The sequence below is a fragment of the Tigriopus californicus genome, chromosome 10 (assembly GCF_007210705.1).
Source record: "Tigriopus californicus strain San Diego chromosome 10, Tcal_SD_v2.1, whole genome shotgun sequence".
Classification (NCBI taxonomy): Eukaryota; Metazoa; Arthropoda; class Copepoda; order Harpacticoida; family Harpacticidae; genus Tigriopus; species Tigriopus californicus.
The window spans coordinates 15,601,913-15,620,654 of record NC_081449.1 but is presented as its reverse complement, the minus strand read 5'-3'; the positions used below and the strand labels follow the sequence as shown (position 1 = coordinate 15,620,654).

The 18,742-nt window shown below is 40.7% G+C and overlaps 3 protein-coding genes across 3 annotated transcripts; 1 reads left to right on the top strand and 2 right to left on the bottom strand.

Moving 5' to 3' along the window:
- Positions 1 to 325: 325 nt before the first annotated feature.
- Positions 326 to 1,980, bottom strand: LOC131888249 (copine-8-like). The gene has a single exon (XM_059237053.1). The coding sequence runs from the start codon at positions 1,890 to 1,892 to the stop codon at positions 690 to 692; it is 1,203 nt and encodes a 400-aa protein (XP_059093036.1). The 5' UTR covers positions 1,893 to 1,980; the 3' UTR covers positions 326 to 689.
- Positions 1,981 to 4,762: 2,782 nt separating this feature from the next.
- On the bottom strand, positions 4,763 to 7,190 carry LOC131888332 (copine-5-like). The gene has a single exon (XM_059237170.1). It carries the CDS (start codon positions 6,871 to 6,873, stop codon positions 5,542 to 5,544), a length of 1,332 nt encoding a protein of 443 aa, XP_059093153.1. The 5' UTR covers positions 6,874 to 7,190; the 3' UTR covers positions 4,763 to 5,541.
- An 8,800-nt stretch (positions 7,191 to 15,990) lies between these two features.
- On the top strand, positions 15,991 to 18,016 carry LOC131888305 (copine-9-like). Its single transcript, XM_059237132.1, has one exon. The coding sequence runs from the start codon at positions 16,022 to 16,024 to the stop codon at positions 17,351 to 17,353; it is 1,332 nt and encodes a 443-aa protein (XP_059093115.1). The 5' UTR covers positions 15,991 to 16,021; the 3' UTR covers positions 17,354 to 18,016.
- The last annotated feature ends 726 nt before the right edge of the window (positions 18,017 to 18,742 follow it).

Here is an 18,742-nt window from a genome sequence, read left to right as displayed (position 1 = left end):
TAGCTTCAAAATCTCCTGTCTTATCTTCTACTGAAAACATGTGTTATGTTATGGACGTGCGGAGAACAGACAGACGACGCACTCGGGGTGAAGCTCTAGTATTGCAAACTGTTGATTGAACGGTAGTTGGGGCATGGATACCAGAGATCGTATATACACAGAGAGCATATATGAGGAATGAGAGAGCATGATGCATGAGCATGGCATAAGCCGTGATAACCGAAATAAAGAATAACACTACAACAGGGAATGTTTTTTATGAACAAAATTATTCTGAAATCTTCTTGCCTAAGACTCGCTGAAACTCTGGGAATTGCAAACGCTGAATGCTTCCATAAAATCGTATTCATCAGATTGCCATTTAAAGAACTATTATGCATGACATTTTTAGTTTTTGGTCTTTTTCCTTGTTATCTGTTGTGTTGTCTTTCCGCAATCTGAATGACTATGTGATCTGGGATAAGATACTTCGGTGAATATAGTGATAAGTGCCATGCTGCAATATTACACCCCATCCTTTGATACTTTAATGTTTTAACCATCTTTTGCGTTCTGAGTGTCAGGGTGACCTAGCATTTTACTTCATCTTACTCCTTCTTTGATGAAGACTTCATGAAAACAAGCCATGTGGCTTATGGAAGTCTTGGGGAGCTACTGATTGAAACATACATCATTTACTTTCAGCATCTTTAACGCGAGGGCTTGAATGACTTCCCGCATGAACAATTTTGAAAACAATTAGTTACTGATGAAAGCCATGGGTTACGATTTTCCTTTGGCTTGGATTGACTTTTTGCATGGTTTTCCTTCCACGCTACGAATTGGGAAGATACTTTGGACATGACATCAAAGGCCAATGCTGCCTTCTTCCAGGTTCCGTCCTGACTTACGTAATGGCTGAGCTCAACAAACTGGACAACATTTCGACTGGATTTGCATCCAAAAGATTGAAGCCAGCTTTCACCGGCATTGAGAGCCACCATCTTTGAAAAGTCTGCATCACCAACACCGGCAATAATGACGCTCAATGGTAAATCAGAGGCCTCAGCCAAGGCAGACTTGGTTTGTTTGAAGTCTTCGATGATACCATTCGTAACAATGAGGAGAACATAGTATCTTCGTTTATCCTGTTGTTGTCTGACAATCTGCACCATTTGCTCAATCACGGGGAAGAAAAAGGTTGGTCCGAACAATTGAACCTTTGCCAACGTATCGGAATAAGCTGCAATGATCCCCTCCACGCCTAAACATTCGGGGTTAGTGGGATGCTGGTTGAGAGAGAAGTTGTAAGAAACTTCTTGGCTGGGTGGAATTGCAGCTCCAAATCCATAGGCGGGAAACAGGTTGTCGGCGTTGTAATCTTCCAGGATATGCCCAAGAGCATTGACAGCTTCAGACAAGTTACTCTTGCCCCTAGATTGACGTGCCACCGGTTCAACTTGTTTACCCTTTGGGTCAGTGAAGTCAAAAGCAACAACAAAGTTCAGGTCGATATCATAGTTCATGAAGTTGCTTTTGACACGGTTTTGGGGGACAGGCCTAGGATCTTCCGTAGTTATGATGAAGCGCCCCCTCCTGCTCAATCCCTCTTCTATTCCACAATCAAAAACTTTTCCAGGAATATCCACCAAAGTGCCCAAAGTGACACACAGGGATCCTAGAAGTTGCATGTCTTGGTCTTGGACCTCAAATTTAAGTATCTCTTCCTTCCCAAAGTTATAATCGAGCTCAAACTTGGTCGTCCAAATCGGATTCGAGGAATTTCGAATGACTTCGGTGCGTCCCACTTCCCTCCATTGTGAACCGGACTTTACCATCAGGGTGCAATACGGACCGGATTTAGAGGACAGATTTTCGCAGGCCACACTAATTTTCCATTTAAACGTGGCCATGGTGAGCCAATCAGATCAGACCACTAGTGGAAATTGAAGCTCAAGCTTTAAACTTGGTTTGAAACGGACCTTTGCCCGAAGATAAGTGAATCTCGAGCGTGTTTCAGCACTGCTTATATATCTCAAATAATTGGACAGTCCGAGAGTTATCAGGGAATCTGATGTGCAATGCAATGATCTGATACAGATACACGACTTTTTACATTAGATATTAAAAGAGTCAGCCTTGGGGTTTGAGAATGAACTTTCATCTGGATCCTGAACTCGAAAATAACTTCTTTGGGGCCAATCAATAAAACAAAAAGAGTGTGATATATGTATAGGCTTTGTCTTGTTAAATGCACATTAATTCGTTAATAAGTAAACAAACTTCCTTGGATTCATTCTCGCTATGCAAATGTGAATTTTTGTATTTTTGAGGTTTGAAGGGTATCATTTGAGTCGCATTCCTCTTGAATGTACAACCATACCAACAGATCTAGATAATGATTCGCGAATTACTTGTCCACAATTCAGTTCAATTCAATTGCGTCACAACTTTTGAGCTTGTAATCCAGAGATCCTTTAATCATAAAAATCCATTAATCATAAAAATCCAATATAAACCCCAAACGACGCATGCGTCCCCCATTTTGGCCCCGAAAGCGCTAATTCAGTTCGAAAGGGTGCAACTGAGCTTGAAAAGAAACAATGCTTCAGGCCCGTAACTTGTCGCCACTTTGTTACTTCTAAATGTTAATGCAAAAGAAACGAAAATCAAATGAAGAAATAGGTGCAAAAACTATTCGGGACATCTGACTAGACCGTTTGACCCATTGCAAAGCTCGATCCACCTAAGCCTGTGAATTGAACACAATTTCATTTTTCCTTGTAATTTAGTAGCATCTGTGGTAACAAACTTGAATACTCATAAGTAACAACATATTTTTTGAGTTATATATGTCTTGCGTATGCGATGAAATAAGTACTTTTTTCGAGCAGACTCCAAAGCCTTCCTAATTTAAAATAGCTGTATTGAGCTGGAAAGCAGAAAGCGATTTTTTTTTGTTGTGTGTAGGCCGTCAGAATCAGGGAGGCACCACCCATTTAATACCAAGCTGAGCAAGCTCAACTGGGAAGTACCCACGAGATAAAAATAAAAAAAGCAAGTCATTGCGCAGATCATCCATGCGCAACTATTTTTATGTTAGATATCATATCTCATTTATGTGGTGTCAAGTACTCGTACTTGCAAGGACATTTTTAGTAACATCGAGGTCACAAGGAAATAAAAATGCGCTGTTTGCACGGATCTTTTGAAAATTAGACCTTGGGGCGTTGAATCAATTCATTTGTTTGCAATCAATAGAAGCGAGATAATTGATCCAATTTTTAATAGCTCTTTAATTGAGTACAAACAAATTATAGTTTACAAATTCCTTCAACAATGTGAAAAATAAGGTCGCAGGAAGTCACAGCTTAGTGTTTCTTTGAATGGTGCTAAAACACTTTCCTCTTTATCGAAGTTCTTTTCTGGCCAAAGTTTGCCTTCAAGAATAGCAAGGTTGTGGGGAGGTATTTTCCCATATTACTTTATATAAAGAGTTGATGTTCAACAATTAGGAAAAGAGTGGATCCATTAATAGGAAAAAAATTAGCAGGTTTTTACGGTCTCCCTTCAAGATTCCTAGGTTTTTGACGGGGAGGTCAATTTGGGACGGATTTCCAACAATGTTTTTTGTTAGAAATCGAGCAAATCGGCATATGTTCAGTCACGGACTTCTAGAAATATGGACTGCGAACGAGCTTCCCGGCAAATCGGCCTGTTCTAGGTCATAGCCACTCTGAGCCACTTTTCGAATTAAAGTAAAAAATCAGAAACGTAGATCACTTCAATTAACGGTAGGTCAATTTTATATCATTTACATGCAAAGTCGATCGTTTCAAAGTTATGTTGTCAAAAGCTTATGTAGCTGACGGAATAAGATGAGCTGTTTAAGAGATAGGATATTTTTGCTTCCGTTTGCAGTCCATGAAAAGTTTTTCCGTGACATGGAAAACTTAGCATAATGTTAGAGATATGCATAGTGTCTGTAACGGTTCTTTTGGCACTAGTTGCAGCTCCGATAGAATGGATAAGGCCATATAGCATACTCAAACTTCTTCAGTCGCAGCTTTTGCAGAAGTTACAAAGAAAATGAAGTATATTTAAATCAAGAAAGGTTAGAGGACCTGCACGATATTGTGATATGAGCAAACAATCGTTTAATCTTGAAAGCTTGTATTGCTTGAACCAAGTTACGAGACTTTTACTAACTATGAAATGAATAGGTAGAGTTGACTTGGTGAGAGTAAGTCGCAGATTGTTGTATATGCGTTCATGCTGAGCATAGTATTATGTACAGAGAAATGGATGCGCTTACTGCGCCTCTTCCAAGCCTCTCGCAACATGTTGGGACATAGAGCCCCTCATTGGGGTCAGGGTGTGGTTCTCTCATGACGATGCTTTAATTCGTATACATGCCCTCATGACAAGGTAAAAGGGGACCTTATACCTTGTCAGCAAAAGAAGAACCTGAAGCGTCGTATGAGAGTCCCTGTCTATCATACGAGTTGCTAGCAGATATGACAGATTTACAAATACATATTGAGATGCTTGGAACGGTGAGATAATTAGAACATTGAAGTAAAAAATAAGAACGAGGGGAAATATGAATGATGAAATTACTTTTTTTTCATCGAATTTGAATTCTCGGAGTCTTGAAGGAGGTATGGAAGAAGATGTCTTGAATTGTAAGAGGGGTAAACAAATACTCATGAGATTATTCTTGGAACGCACCTGAGTCCCCGAGCGGCTAAGAAGGCTATGTATGCCATTCCTCCGTACATAATAGATACATTATTCAATTCCTAAGTAATGATTTTTTATTTTTCTATTTTATTACGATTATCGTAATGAGCTTTCCGTCACAGGACATACAAGGTGGACAGGATAAAGTGTTACAAATAGAAGCATGAATCGCCTCTTTGAAAATTGCTCTAGACACACCAGATTCTGGGTTTAGGATCTTTGATGAACTGTTTTCAGAATTAGTCAAATTGATCACTCTTGGCCCAAAATATTTACTGAAAACACCCACTGCCAGCGTCACCGCTGCCATACCCAGTGCTGTACCTAGATATGACTTGCTAACGTTGGCTTCCGTCCTTTGAAAGTCGTAGTTCAACAAGTGTCGCTATGGTTTCAATGCTAAGGGAATGCCGTTGGTAATTAGGGCACCAATTTTGAAGGTAAATGGTTCAGCCATATAGTCACTGTAGCCCAAGCAAATTCTGTAACACCTTGTCAAATCCACCCCGTAATGCATTGATATACAGAAGACAAGTACAGCAGCTCGTGGATGATTTTAGATTAGATTTCAACATTGTCCTTATTTGGTCAAGGGTTAACATTTGAAATTTTGAAACAATTTAGGACATTGATCCGGTTTTATATTTTGATTTGTATTTTCATGGGCTTTACTAACCGCTTCAGGGAATGTTATCCTTATAAAAATTAAAACAAAAGGGAAGAATTCGACTAGAATTCGTTTAGATTCAAGTGACATTTCAACATGTACAGGTCTGTAAGAATTTCGCAAAATATCATGATCTTGATTGTGTTTTTTCATTAGCTGTAGAATGGCTTTTTTCCATTGTTCTCCATCCACTCGACCAATTGGGTGGGTACTTCGGACAGGACATCCATGGCCAATGCTGCCTTTTTCCAGGTTCCGTCCTTCTTGGCGTGACGGCTAAGTTCAGTGAACTGAACAATATCTCGACTGGCTGTGCGTCCATTTGATTGCAGCAGCCTTTCATCAGAGTCAAGTGCCTCCATCTCTGTAAAGTCAGCTTCCCCAACACCCACGATGATGATGCTCAGGGGCAAATGGGAGGCATCAACAATGGCAGATTTAGTTTGTTTGAAGTCTTGAATGACGCCATCCGTGATGATGAGAAGAACATAGTATTTTCTTCCATCTTGATTATTTTTGGCAATCTCCGCCATGTACTTAATTATGGGAGCAAAGAAGGTTGGTCCAAACAATTCAACCTTTGCCAATGTTTCAGTATAAGCTGCAATGATCCCTTCCACGCCTAAACATTCGGGGTTAGTGGGATGCTGGTTAAGAAAGAAGTTGTGAGAAACTTCTTGGCTGGGTGGCACTACAGCTCCGAATCCAAAGGCAGGAATCAGGTTGTCGGCGTCGTAATCTTCCAAAATTTGACCAAGCGCACGAACAGCTTCCGTATAGCTATTCTTACCGTTGGGTTTACTTCTATAATGGAGTGATTCTGGCTCGAGATGTTCGCCATTTGAGGCAGTGAAGTCGATAGCGACCGCGAAGTTAAGGGCGGTTCCATTTCGAATGAAGCTCGTAAATTTGTTCTCGATGCTTTCCTTTTTTGCGGCAGGAGTAATATTTTCCGTAGTTATGATGAAGCATCCTCTCTTACCGGAACCCTCTTTAATTATACTTCTATAAACCTGTCCCGGAGCAGCCACCAAAGTGCCCAAGGTTACACTCAAGGTTCCCAGAAGTTGCATGTCTTGGTCTTGGACCACAAATTTGACTTTTTCTCTCCTCTCAAAGTTATAATTGAGTTCAAGCTTGGTCGCCCAAGCAGGGCTCGAGGAATTTCGAATGACTTCGGTGCGTCCCACTTCCTTCCATTGCGAATTGGACTTTGCCATCAAGGTGCAAAACGGACCGGACTTCGAGGACAGATTTTCGCAGGCCACGCCGATTCTTAATCTAGCGGTAGCCATGATGAATCGAGTAGGTTTGATCACCAGGTGATATTGAAGCTCAAACTTACGATTCTGTATGGATAGAACAGGCCAAAGATGAATAAATTCAGAACGCGTTTCAACACTACTTTTATACTTCAAACACTTACACTGTCTGAGGATTATCAGTAGTGTTCTCAAACTTACGCAAATAACATTTATTTGCATCCTGGGCCCTTAATTGCATCTTTTTGCAGCCTGAACCTATATTTGTATCATCAGCATCTTTGGTTGGTTTTCATATTTTTTTTTTATGCGTATTTGGCTCTGTTGACTAATTTTGTTTCGGCCGAAAATTTGTACTTTACTATTTGTACCTACTATTCTCTGACTAGCCTTCCAAGATAAAATACATCAACTGATTCATGGCTCTCTAGTCCCTCAAGTCAAGTCAAAGTTGTTGTATTGACAACACCTGTAATTGTTATGGGAGTTAAGTCTTAGATTACTGTTCAGATACTGATTCACTGAAATCAGAGCATGTTAATAGAAACTATGTATCCAGCTTAACAAATTGCTTAAAACATCTTTGTATGCCAAAACAATATAAATGATCTTACAAGTTTATTTGCATCCTGGGGTTGTTTTTCGCATCTTTTTTTGCATTTTGAGGTTCTTTTTTATGCATAATTTTGAAAACCTTAGTTATCAGGAAAGCTGTTACGTCATTCAATGATTTGATGTTTGCCTTTTGAATTACTAAAGGCAATTTGAAGGTGTCCGTAAGAAACAAATACAAATGTGGTTACATATGTAAAAAATAGAAGGAAATTGTGAATAGGTCCGAAAGCGAAAAAGTAGTTGACAACAATTTGCTTTCACAATGAGTATGACTAGAAATCAGAGTTCAATGCCCATTAAAACAAGATGAGGAGGGGAAGAGCAGCATCAGTAGGTAGAGAAAGGTTAGCGATATAATTCTTGGTTGTTACAACACAGTGGGTGGGCCAGATTGAGCAGGTCCCTTGTCGGCTTCCGTCGTTGATGGAATTTTGCTGAAAGCCTTACAATTCGAGACTTAATTTTCACCGGAATGTGGGATTCAATCCTCGGATGACTGAAAACTTATGGCCTCACTTCTCCATGCCTAGGTCTCTATTTAATACGAAATTGTATCATTTCAATGAAAACAACAAAATGAAGGCAGTTCCTAGAGAAGTTTCGGTTCATTTCTCCTTCCCAGCTTGTCTCAAGGAACTTTTTAGACGTAACCACACCCACAGATAGAGAACCAATCTGATACGGACCAAGGCATTGCCTAAGGGAACTATAAGGTATATGCTTAGAGGGCGTAAGGTTAACGAGCAAAAATATCTTTGTGTTGGCCTGATCTGATGCACTGTAAAAGGAAGGGAGTGCTGTCATAAGAAACACCATGCTTAAAAAAATATCTCACATTTTTAAGAGAGATGTTTGGGCCGATACATTTCCATTAAAATTCATGATAGCTAGATTCAAGCATTAATTTTGGCTCAAAACTGATGACTATTTTGACACGTGCTTAGTGTGTGAGCACTGTTTGAAGCTAGTTTCGTGGGAGAGAATACAGAAACTAGCAGGCTCAGACTCAGAAGGAGTAGCTTCCGTGTGACAAGGTTCAGTAGATTTATTTTGCTTGTAAAATGGTGTGACCAACTCAATTCCCTAATCATTGGACCTGGAAAAAACAAGTTGTCTCTTTTTACGAAATAAAGTTTTAAGTGCAGAGAAATGGGAAAGAAGTTGGAAAAATGCAAAAAAATGTAATCATGAGAAAAAAATGAAATGGGAAATGGTCATTTTCACCCCCTTTAAGCCTTTCTTCATCTGTTATATAACTTAGGCACACAATTGCATTTTCTAGGTTATCCATTGAGTGTCTTTGTTTGATTTAAAAGAAAATGATAATTTTTGTTGTATTGTTTGCCATTGGGACACATTTTTAATTGATACAGATGTTATTGTATGCAATGGATTTTTTTCTTGAGCCAAGTGTTATTGTCAAGGGTTACTCAACTGCAGCTCTCTTTTTTGCTACCCTTCCCAAACAGGAAACGGAGTTGAATTTGATATTGAAATGTGATGGTAGACCAAATATTGTTACACAAAGCTCAATTAGGAACAATAAGACGAATCGTGATCATTCATTGTAATTATTCAGAGGATTACATTCTTTGTAGGGGCTAGAGAAAGCAATGAACCGTGAGACATTAGTGGCCCAAAGGCACAAGTAAGGGATTATTTGTCCGTCAGATGTCGCATGGGAGGAGAGTACAGTAAAAATCGGATATAAGACCAAATCAGATATAAGAGCAGAAATTCACGGCCCCAAAGCCGCTCTAATATCCAATTTTTACTGTACCTATAAACCCAGGATGACCTAGTGATCAGCTCGCGAAAACCCCAGACTCGGGTAGTTTATGAACATCAGTTTTAGTTTGAGCTAGAAGAAGCTAGATTGCCAATTTGAAAAACATGGGCATTAAATAACAATGGGCGCAAAAACGTAACAAATTTGGAAATTGTGTTCCTTCAAGTTCCCAAATCTAAGAGTCTTCCCCTAGTCTAATCAAAAAGGTTCTTTTGAGGTTCAGTGTGACCAAAGGCAAGGATCGCCAAATCATATTTCCCAAACATATTTTCCTGTCACCTCCATTTATATAACATGCGGCTAGATTAATTTTCATTTTTCAGTGGTATGGCGAAAACTGAAGACAATTTGCATTTACGTATGAAAACATTTAAACGTTAGTGATATGCAATTTTGGATAAAACAGAGCTTGATCAATTTGCGAACTAGTCATCTACCACCTTGGTCAAGTGGGCTGAAATTTTGACGCTCTAGTCAATTGCATGCATTCATGACAGTGACACTAACAAGCAAGGGTTCAAGAAACAACGGTGATTTGTCTTGCCTATCTTTTCACATCTAGTGTTGTTGTAAGAACTATAATGCCGGGACAAATTTTTCCATGATATGATGGCTTGGGTAGTAGAGACTTAAACATCAATTGAATGACTGTAACACGTAACAGGGCCGTGGTTCGACCAATATTTCACAGTTCTAATTAAAGATTCGTTAGGTGTGCTCAATAAGGACCTCGATCTCAGTTTGATCCATATTGACGACACTGCCAATGTCTCGAAGAGTCTCAAGCTTGCATAATGCCTTTAAAATCTTGCATTGGACAGGTATTGCATTGAATGCTTGAGACTTTAGAGGCAACGTTCCCATCACTACTTTTTGGGGATATCTCCTCCTTAGATCACCCTGGTGTCAAGCATAATAACGTGATCTCGAAGTATGCCAATGACCACTGATGACGAGATTTCGTGTTCAACAATGACATCAATTGTGAAGGACAATTTCAACCTGCATTCCCAAAAGTGCCAACTCATTAGCAAATTCACGAAAGCCAAGAAACTGTATCAATCGAAGATTCCCTGAATGGTTCAAGATGAGCATGGGAGCAAGCATCATCCGTCCCAAGGAAGAAAAATCGTCACAATGGTTTGAGTCTAGCCAAGAAGCATTAGGCGAAAAAAAAACTTAACAGTTCTCAGAGTTTGAAGAGAGCTCTTAGTAAATGGACTGAGTTTCTTAGACCTATCTTAAGGTCTTCGGTTCTTACCCTAATTGCCTAGAGTGATCTCTACTCTCTGGTTATTGCCAATCTTACCAATCTAGAGACGAACCTTGTCCTATAGTTCTATGTACTTTATTGAACTCTTCATACTTGAAACCACAGATTACCACTCACCTGGCCTGCTCCGGTAATGAACAAGGGCTAATTGATGGGCCATGGAAGAGGTAAACATGTAATGATAAACAGCAAATGGTCTGTCTAATCCTACAGTTTTGATGAAGGTGATTTTGTGTCCAACGGAGATCCTCGCGATGACGTCGGTTCGATCGAATTGAAGGTGCTAGGTCGGAGTGACGGAGTAATAACTTGAAAGTTGCTCGAGTGCTCAGTTCTTGAGACTTTTCAATATGTCTGTACTTGACGACTGATGTATCGCGATGCACTTCCCCAGATCCTCTTGACACTGCATGCACGGCTTCCGTGTTCCGACTTTTATCGTTGACAATCACTATCCTATTCAAAGAGGATGATAGACTCTGTGTCTCTTTCAGCACTCTAACGCTTGATCTTGATTCGAAACCAATGGAGATGTTTGCACTTCAGACGTTCAAAGTTGATGGTTCTTTCTGGAGGTTCACCAATGGAGTTCCTGCGAGAGGTTTTCTTCATGATCTTTCAGTCTGAGAGTATTCCAATGACTTCTTTCGTCTAGAGCTGATTAGTGACAGCCATTTTAGGGTTATGGGTTCACGAAGTTGACTTCTTTTGGTGTCCCTTTTCCTTGAATTGCGTTACTATTTTTTTCAGTGAGTTTAAGGTCTGGGGTAGAGCTTCCAATCTCATTGGAGATTGATCCTCATTGGCTCTCATCTTTTTTGTCAGACAATGCAAGTTGGAAATGTTGGTGTTTCTCCCCTCAGCTGATGTCCAACCCTGTTTCGTGCCAACATTCGTATCTCTGTTATTCAAATATACATCATTCTATTAATACACAAATGTGCACGGAACACCATGCGACCCAGAAACGTCCCTAATCATCATTCCTGAAGGTGTCAAAGTGAACCGGTATGTCCACTAGCAAATGTTGGTTGATCAAGTACTGCCATGGATCACAGGACAGGAACCGCTCCAAGTCTTAATATAATGGACTTTGGACTTTTGTCCATTTTCAAGAGGAAAGTTGGGGCCATTAGTCATAGAAAAATCAATCGCCTAAAGCCCGCTATCGTCAAAGCTTGGCACTATTTGGGACCAGAAATTCGTCCTGCCATGCAGTTTTAAAACAAATGAATGCTGTTTTTGAACCAAAGCTAGACATTGGATTAAATTTTTCTTATATGTTCTAAATATCGAGCATTGATTTATTTTATACAAATGAGTCTGAATATTTTCTTGAAAGGTAATCATTCTGCTATTGTTAAAGAATGACAGAGATCACAAATCACACATAGAATTTTGAAATGATATTTTTTCCTCGTTTAGAAAATGAGAATGTCTCTGGGATCTGGGTTTTCATCACGTGATTTGAGGGGCAGCTTTACCATTCTCAAGAGCTGTGAAATAGGACGACGAATGAGGAAATGCATGAACAAACTCTAGTAGATATTTAACGTTGGCTACAATCGAGCCTATCAACCGATTCTGCCAATCATGCTTGCATTAGTAACGATTTAATTATGAAGTGACAGGTATTTGATAATAGAGTATGTCCAACGATGTAAAGAGTCAATAGGAAGCTCCAAAGCAAAGCACTCACTTCTTGTCGCTCACATCTCTCGATAATTAAGCATGCTCAAGGCAATTGTTTGTTTTGGTTTCTGTACGCCTTTTAGGCGTTTAACTTCATTATTTGTCGAGAATTGATTGAGGGTGGCTAATTAGAGCACTGTTGACTCGCTTTTTAATTGCGCTCAAACAAAATGAAAGCTTTTTTCATTCCAGCAAACATCTCGGCTTTTGAGATCCATGCCTGTATTGCTTGAATCAATTTCAACCAGAACGAGACACGAGACTTAAGCTACATTCTTGGATACGGTCCTCTCTTCTCGCCTCTTCTCACATTTGTCAATATCACGGTGGTCAAAAGGTCACATCAATTTCAAGAGAAATTCTTGAAGGACAGCTGAGTGGTAATCTGTTGTTCCATGTACAAAGAGCTCAATAAAGTAGATAGAATTATAGAACAGGTTCGTATTTAGATTGGTAAGATTGGCAATAATCAGGGGACGAACATTGGCTGATGATTGTAGAAAGATTAGAAAAATTGGACCTGGTTCCAATTCTGAAACAGGAACCGTCCATAGATGTAGACATTGCTAAATTAGTTTCAGTTTTTGAGGAAACTTGCTCCAGCCTAGCAATTTCTGAATGTGTTTCCAAGGGTGGGACACGGACAAAAATTACAAAATGTAGGGAGACTTTGTTCAAAAAGAGTTGCAAGCTAGCAAGAAGGCTTAAGAGCACTTCGAATCCAGTAATTGTGAGTAGTCTCCAAAAAGAGGTTGGACGTAATTCAGGGTAAAAGTAAGGCCTCCATCGAAAATGACCAGTTGCAAACTGAGAGTGAGGTGGTTCTGGAGGTCAGGTCGAATCCGAGGGCTTTTTTCTCTTATGCCAACTCTAAGAGAAAGATGAAACACCCTTTTGGGTCTTTTGAGGTTGATGGGGAAACCATGGGAATACGATTACGTTCTTAGTCGAGACCGGACGTTTGAAAACCAGCTCTCTGTCACTTCGAAAAAATTCGACTTGAAACAAAATACCGTGGAAAAGGTTGGGCTTCAACTCACGTCCTTTGGCAGAACATTCTCGCGGTCTGTGCAAGGCCTCATCGTGGAGCCAGATCTGGACTGGGTTTATTCAAATGTACATGTCGAAGACATAAAAACTGTCAAAAATGTCATGAGTGACCACTCGCTCATAGTCTGGACTACACAGGATGGCTCAGGCGACAAGTTAGAGAGTTGGGCGTGGCACAGGATCGATCCAACATCATTTGCCTCAGATCTCGCATCACGACCAAAACCAAAGATATGGCCGACATGCTTAGCCATCTTTTCCTCGGAGTCCTAAACAGACAACAGACATGCACCATCCCATCACAGAGAAGGAGGACTGCCCCCCCCCCGAATAAGCAAACTCCAGAAGCTCCGAATTCTGCGATTGGGGTGTAGTAAATTTATTCTCTCCAAAAAAGAGGCCAAAATAATGTGTCAAATCGAGTAGAGATGGGAAACAGGGAAGAGTGGCAAGTTGTGCGAGACCTGTTGGGCCGTGGTGACAGCCAAAGCATTTCTATCAGAGATGGATCCCGTGAACTGAGCTCAGTAGAGACTGCAAGCGCCCTAAACAACCACTTCATCAAAAAGATCGAAACCATACGGCAAAAATTAACCATGACCCAAGGAGACCCTTTATGGGGAGCCAAGCAGAGAGTAAGAACTCTAAGTGCCCTGGCATATTCGGCATAGCCTCAGCAGCAATGAAAGTTGCCCCTGATGTCCTCTCAGTTCTCCTGACCTGGCTCATAAATAGCATCATCATAGAAGGCGCGATCCCGGAATCTTGGGAGATTGCAAGAATTTTGCCACAACACAAACCCGGACCAAAAAGCATGAAGGAAAATTATCGCCCAATTATTAGTATTCTACAATCGTTTAGCAATGTCCTAGAGGAGATCATCCGTATGCAATTGGTTTCATATCTAGATGCTTACCAAATTATACCCCCATCACAATACGGATTTCGAGCGAATTTATCCACAACGTTTGCATTGGCGGCGGTCGATGATGATTGGAGGAAGGCTGGGATGGAGGGATTTCCACTGTGGAGCTCTCCTACTCGATCTCTCGGCTACCTTCGACACATTGTATCCTTGTCTTCTGATCGAAAAGCTCGTTACCTATGGTGCTGGCCGTTCTCGCACAGCCATCCTCTCGGTATCTTGGCATATGAAAGACAAGTTGTTGACTACAATGGGACTAACTCAGGCATGCTTAGAGTAGACGTGGGAAGCCCCCAAGGATCCATCATGTCACCCGCGCTGTTTCTCGTCATGGTCGCCAACGTTGAAGAATGCATTTCGGAGGCTATGACACTCGGCTACGCAGATGACACCACTGCCTATGCATCCCGAGCTACAAAGGAGGAAAAGCGCGAGGTGCTACAGAGTGCAGCACTTGAAGTCCTGACCTTCATGAAAGCCTCCTAGCTGGCCGCAAACCCAAGCAAATCCGAGTTTATGATGATAGGGAGGAAAAGGGAACTGGCAATCAGGGTGGGCGACAAGATGGTGGAGGAATCCCCAACAGTGACCTTACTTGGTGTGACTTTTAATAAGTCATTATCATGGAAAGCCCGCCTCGACTAATTGGAGCCAAAACTGCGTCAACGAATCGGAATCTTCAGACACTTGTCGTTCCACCATCCCAGGTACGTCTTGCGCTCTATCATGGAAGCAATATTCACATCGAAGCTGAAATAAGGCCTAGCACTGAATACGAATTCTTTTAAGCATAGTGTTTCTTATGACAGCACTCTAACCACTACGGCAGGTCTCCTCCCTTTTCGTTTTGCTTTTTCATTGAAATGATACAATTTCGTATTAAATAGAGACCTGGGCATGGAGAAGCAAGGCCGTAAGTTTTCAGTCATCCGAGATTGAATCCCACATTCCGGTGAAAATTAAGTCTCGAATTGTAAGGCTTTCAGCAAAATTCCATCAACGACGGAAGCCGACAAGGGACCTGCTCAATCTGGCCCACCCACTGTGTTGTAACAACCAAGAATTATATCGCTAATCTTTCTCTACCTACTGATGCTGCTCTTCCCCTCCTCATCTTGTTTTTATGGGCATTGAACTCTGAATTCTAGTCATACTCATTGTGAAAGCAAATTGTTGTCAACTACTTTTTTGCTTTCGGACCTTTTCACAATTTCCTTCTATTTATTACATATGTAACCATATTTGTATTTTTTTCTTACGGACACCTACAATTTGGCTTTAGTAATTCAAAAAGCAAACATCAAATCATTGAATGACGTAACAGCTTTCCTGATTAGTAAGGTTCTCAAAATTATGCATAAAAAGCACCTCAAAATGCAAAAAAAGATGCGAAAAAACAAGCCCAGGATGCAAATAAACTTGTAAGATCATTTATATTGTTTTGGCATTCAAAAATGTTTTAAGCAATTTGCTAAGCTGGGCACATATTTTCTAATAACATGCTCTGATTTCAGTAGATCAGTATCTGAAAAGTAATCAAAGGCTTAACTCCCACAGCAATCACAGGTGTTGTCAATGCAACAGCTTTTACTTCGGCATTGACTTTGAGCACCTTCAAGCTCTCGAGAATCCAGGCTAGTTAAAACAATGAAGTCCAACTCTATTCTGTCTCGGGCTTCTTCATTGTTCAATTTGCTGCCTCCAAATATATTTATAGGACGTACGCGTATATAGGCATTGATCCAGTAGCAGGATTTGAGTCAGACTTAGACAAGTCTGCCAGATCAGCCAACTTTGATTTATGTATATTGTTTGATCGACCAACGAATTGAAGTTAAGCAATAAGCATAAATTTCTCGTCTTGAACTTCAAGGATTCAAATCCCAGAGGCGGTAAAAAGTCTGCAAAGCAAAAAAAATAACGCTCAAAAGAAGCCTAAATGCATAAAAAATATGAAAACCAACCAAAGATACTAATGATGCAAATATAGGTTCAGGCTGCAAAAAGATGCAATTAAGGGCCCAGGATGCAAATAAATGTTGTTTGCGTAAGTTTGAGAACACTACTGATAACTCTAGGACAGTGTAAGTGTTTGAAGTATAAAAGTAGTGTTGAAACGCGTTCTCAATTCACTCAGGTTTTGTCAGTTCAATTCATACAGAATCATAAGTTTGAGCTTCAAGATCACCTGGCGATCAAACCTACTCGATTCATCATGGCTACCGCTAAATTAAAAATCGGCGTGGCCTGCGAAAATCTGTCCTCGAAGTCCGGTCCGTTTTGCACCTTGATGGCAAAGTCCAATTCGCAATGGAAGGAAGTGGGACGCACCGAAGTCATTCGAAATTCCTCGAGCCCTGCTTGGGCGACCAAGCTTGAACTCAATTATAACTTTGAGAGGAGAGAAAAAGTCAAATTTGTGGTCCAAGACCAAGACATGCAACTTCTGGGAACCTTGAGTGTAACCTTGGGCACTTTGGTGGCTGCTCCGGGACAGGTTTATAGAAGTATAATTGAAGAGGGTTCCAGTAAGAAAGGATACTTCATCATAACTACGGAAAATGTTACTCCTGCCGCCAAAAAGGAAAGCATTGAGAACAAATTTACGAGCTTCATTCGAAATGGAACCGCCCTTAACTTCGCGGTCGCTATCGACTTCACTGCCTCAAATGGCGAACATCTCGAGCCAGAATCACTCCATTATAGAAGTAAACCCAACGGTAAGAATAGCTATACGGAAGCTGTTCGTGCGCTTGGTCAAATTTTGGAAGATTACGACGCCGACAACCTGTTTCCGGCCTTTGGATTTGGAGCTGTAGTGCCACCAAGCCAAGAAGTTTCTCACAACTTCTTTCTTAACCAGCATCCCACTAACCCCGAATGTATAGGCGTGGAGGGGATCATTGCAGCTTATACTGAAACATTGGCAAAGGTTGAATTGTTTGGACCGACCTTCTTTGCTCCCGTAATCAATTACATGGCGGAGGTTGCCAAAATTAATCAAGATGGAAGAAAATACTATGTTCTTCTCATCATCACGGATGGCGTCATTCAAGACTTCAAACAAACTAAATCTGCCATTGTTAATGCCTCCCATTTGCCCCTGAGCATCATCATCGTGGGTGTTGGGGAAGCTGACTTTACAGAGATGGAGGCGCTTGATTCTGATGAAAGGCTGCTGCAATCAAATGGACGCACAGCCAGTCGAGATATTGTTCAGTTCACTGAACTTCGCCGTTACGCCAAGGAGAACGGAAACTGGAAAAAGGCAGCATTGGCCATGGATGTCCTGTCCGAAGTACCCACCCAATTGGTCGAGTGGATGGAAAATAATGGAAAAAAGCCATTCTACAGCTAATGAAATAGCTATTTGTGCTATAGCGGGGGCCTTCTTTGCGTGGAGTTTATAAAAGTGCGGCTTGAAGAAAGTTGACAAGGCCAAGACACATCGAATGGGTTCGCTATTTCATGCCGTCGAGTTTGAAGAGAAGATCGAGGGCTTGCCTGAGCTTCTCTTCACACAAGATGACAAAATGGCGAATGTATTCAAGGTGTTGTTGTTTGACCAATTGACTTTTTGAGATCCCAACTTGAATCAACTGCATGCAAAGAACGCCGCCGCTAGTGAATATTCAGTTTTCTTTTAAAAGAACAGGTTTTCAAGATATGATTTTCCCTCAAAACCACTCGAAGCCAGATTTGGCGTGAGAGAATGTCTATTTTCTTTATAAGTGGCTGGAAACTTTTACATTCCAACCACTCGTGAGCACAGCACCATGAAATAAAATTTCTATTGGTGGCGTTTGGTTTCCTGCTTTGAGTGCCGGAGACAGGAATTTATACCTCTGAAAACCAATGTTTGTAAAAGAAAAACACAACCAATACCATGATTTTTTGTGAAATGCTTACAGAACCTGTTCATATTGGAATGTCATTTGAATCTAGACGAATTCTAACCTTTTGTTTTAATTGTATTAGGGATTAAGCGGTTAGTAAAACCCATGAAAATACAAATAAGAAAAACCGGATCAATGTCCTCAATTGTTTCAAAATGTCTGAATGGACAACTAGTATTTCGAATGTTAACCCTTGACCAAATGAGGACAATGTTGAAATCTGACCTAGAATCATCCACAAGCTGCTGTACTTGTCTTCTCACGGGAGGCCCAGGCCATATGCTGCCCAAAAAAATGCCGAGACATGTGAGGATACTTTTTGAAATCAGGCCATCATGGGGCACAATTTCATTGTAAATGACGAGTTCCTTGGCTCTTCACAAAAAATGAGTTAAAATTTGAATCGATGATTTTGAAAATTTCATTTAGCAAAGCTATGCCCAAATCTTAAAATTTACCAACTATTTCGTTCTTGATGGTCTGGGCCTTGTTTCCCACCCGGTCTAATACGGCCATCCAGCACTTACCCACTCCAAATCACATTTTTAAAATCAACGAAATCTGCATACCGAGTCTGTTTGTGTTGTAGTGTCGGTAATCATGGACTTTAGGGGACCTAAAAAGCGAGGGCGTGGAGAGATTTGATGTTCTCATACGAGTTGAGGAGGTGATTGTTTACTTTTCTGGTATTGGTTCTCTTGTACGTCACTCTCGAACCGAGATCAACTGAAATACATGTTCCCTCTCTCAATACCTTATTTCTCGTTTCACGATCATGCGATGGCGCAGTTGGCAAGTACGTTAATTTGAAGTACTGTCGGCAGCCCATTCCTGATCAATCTTTGTGCAGA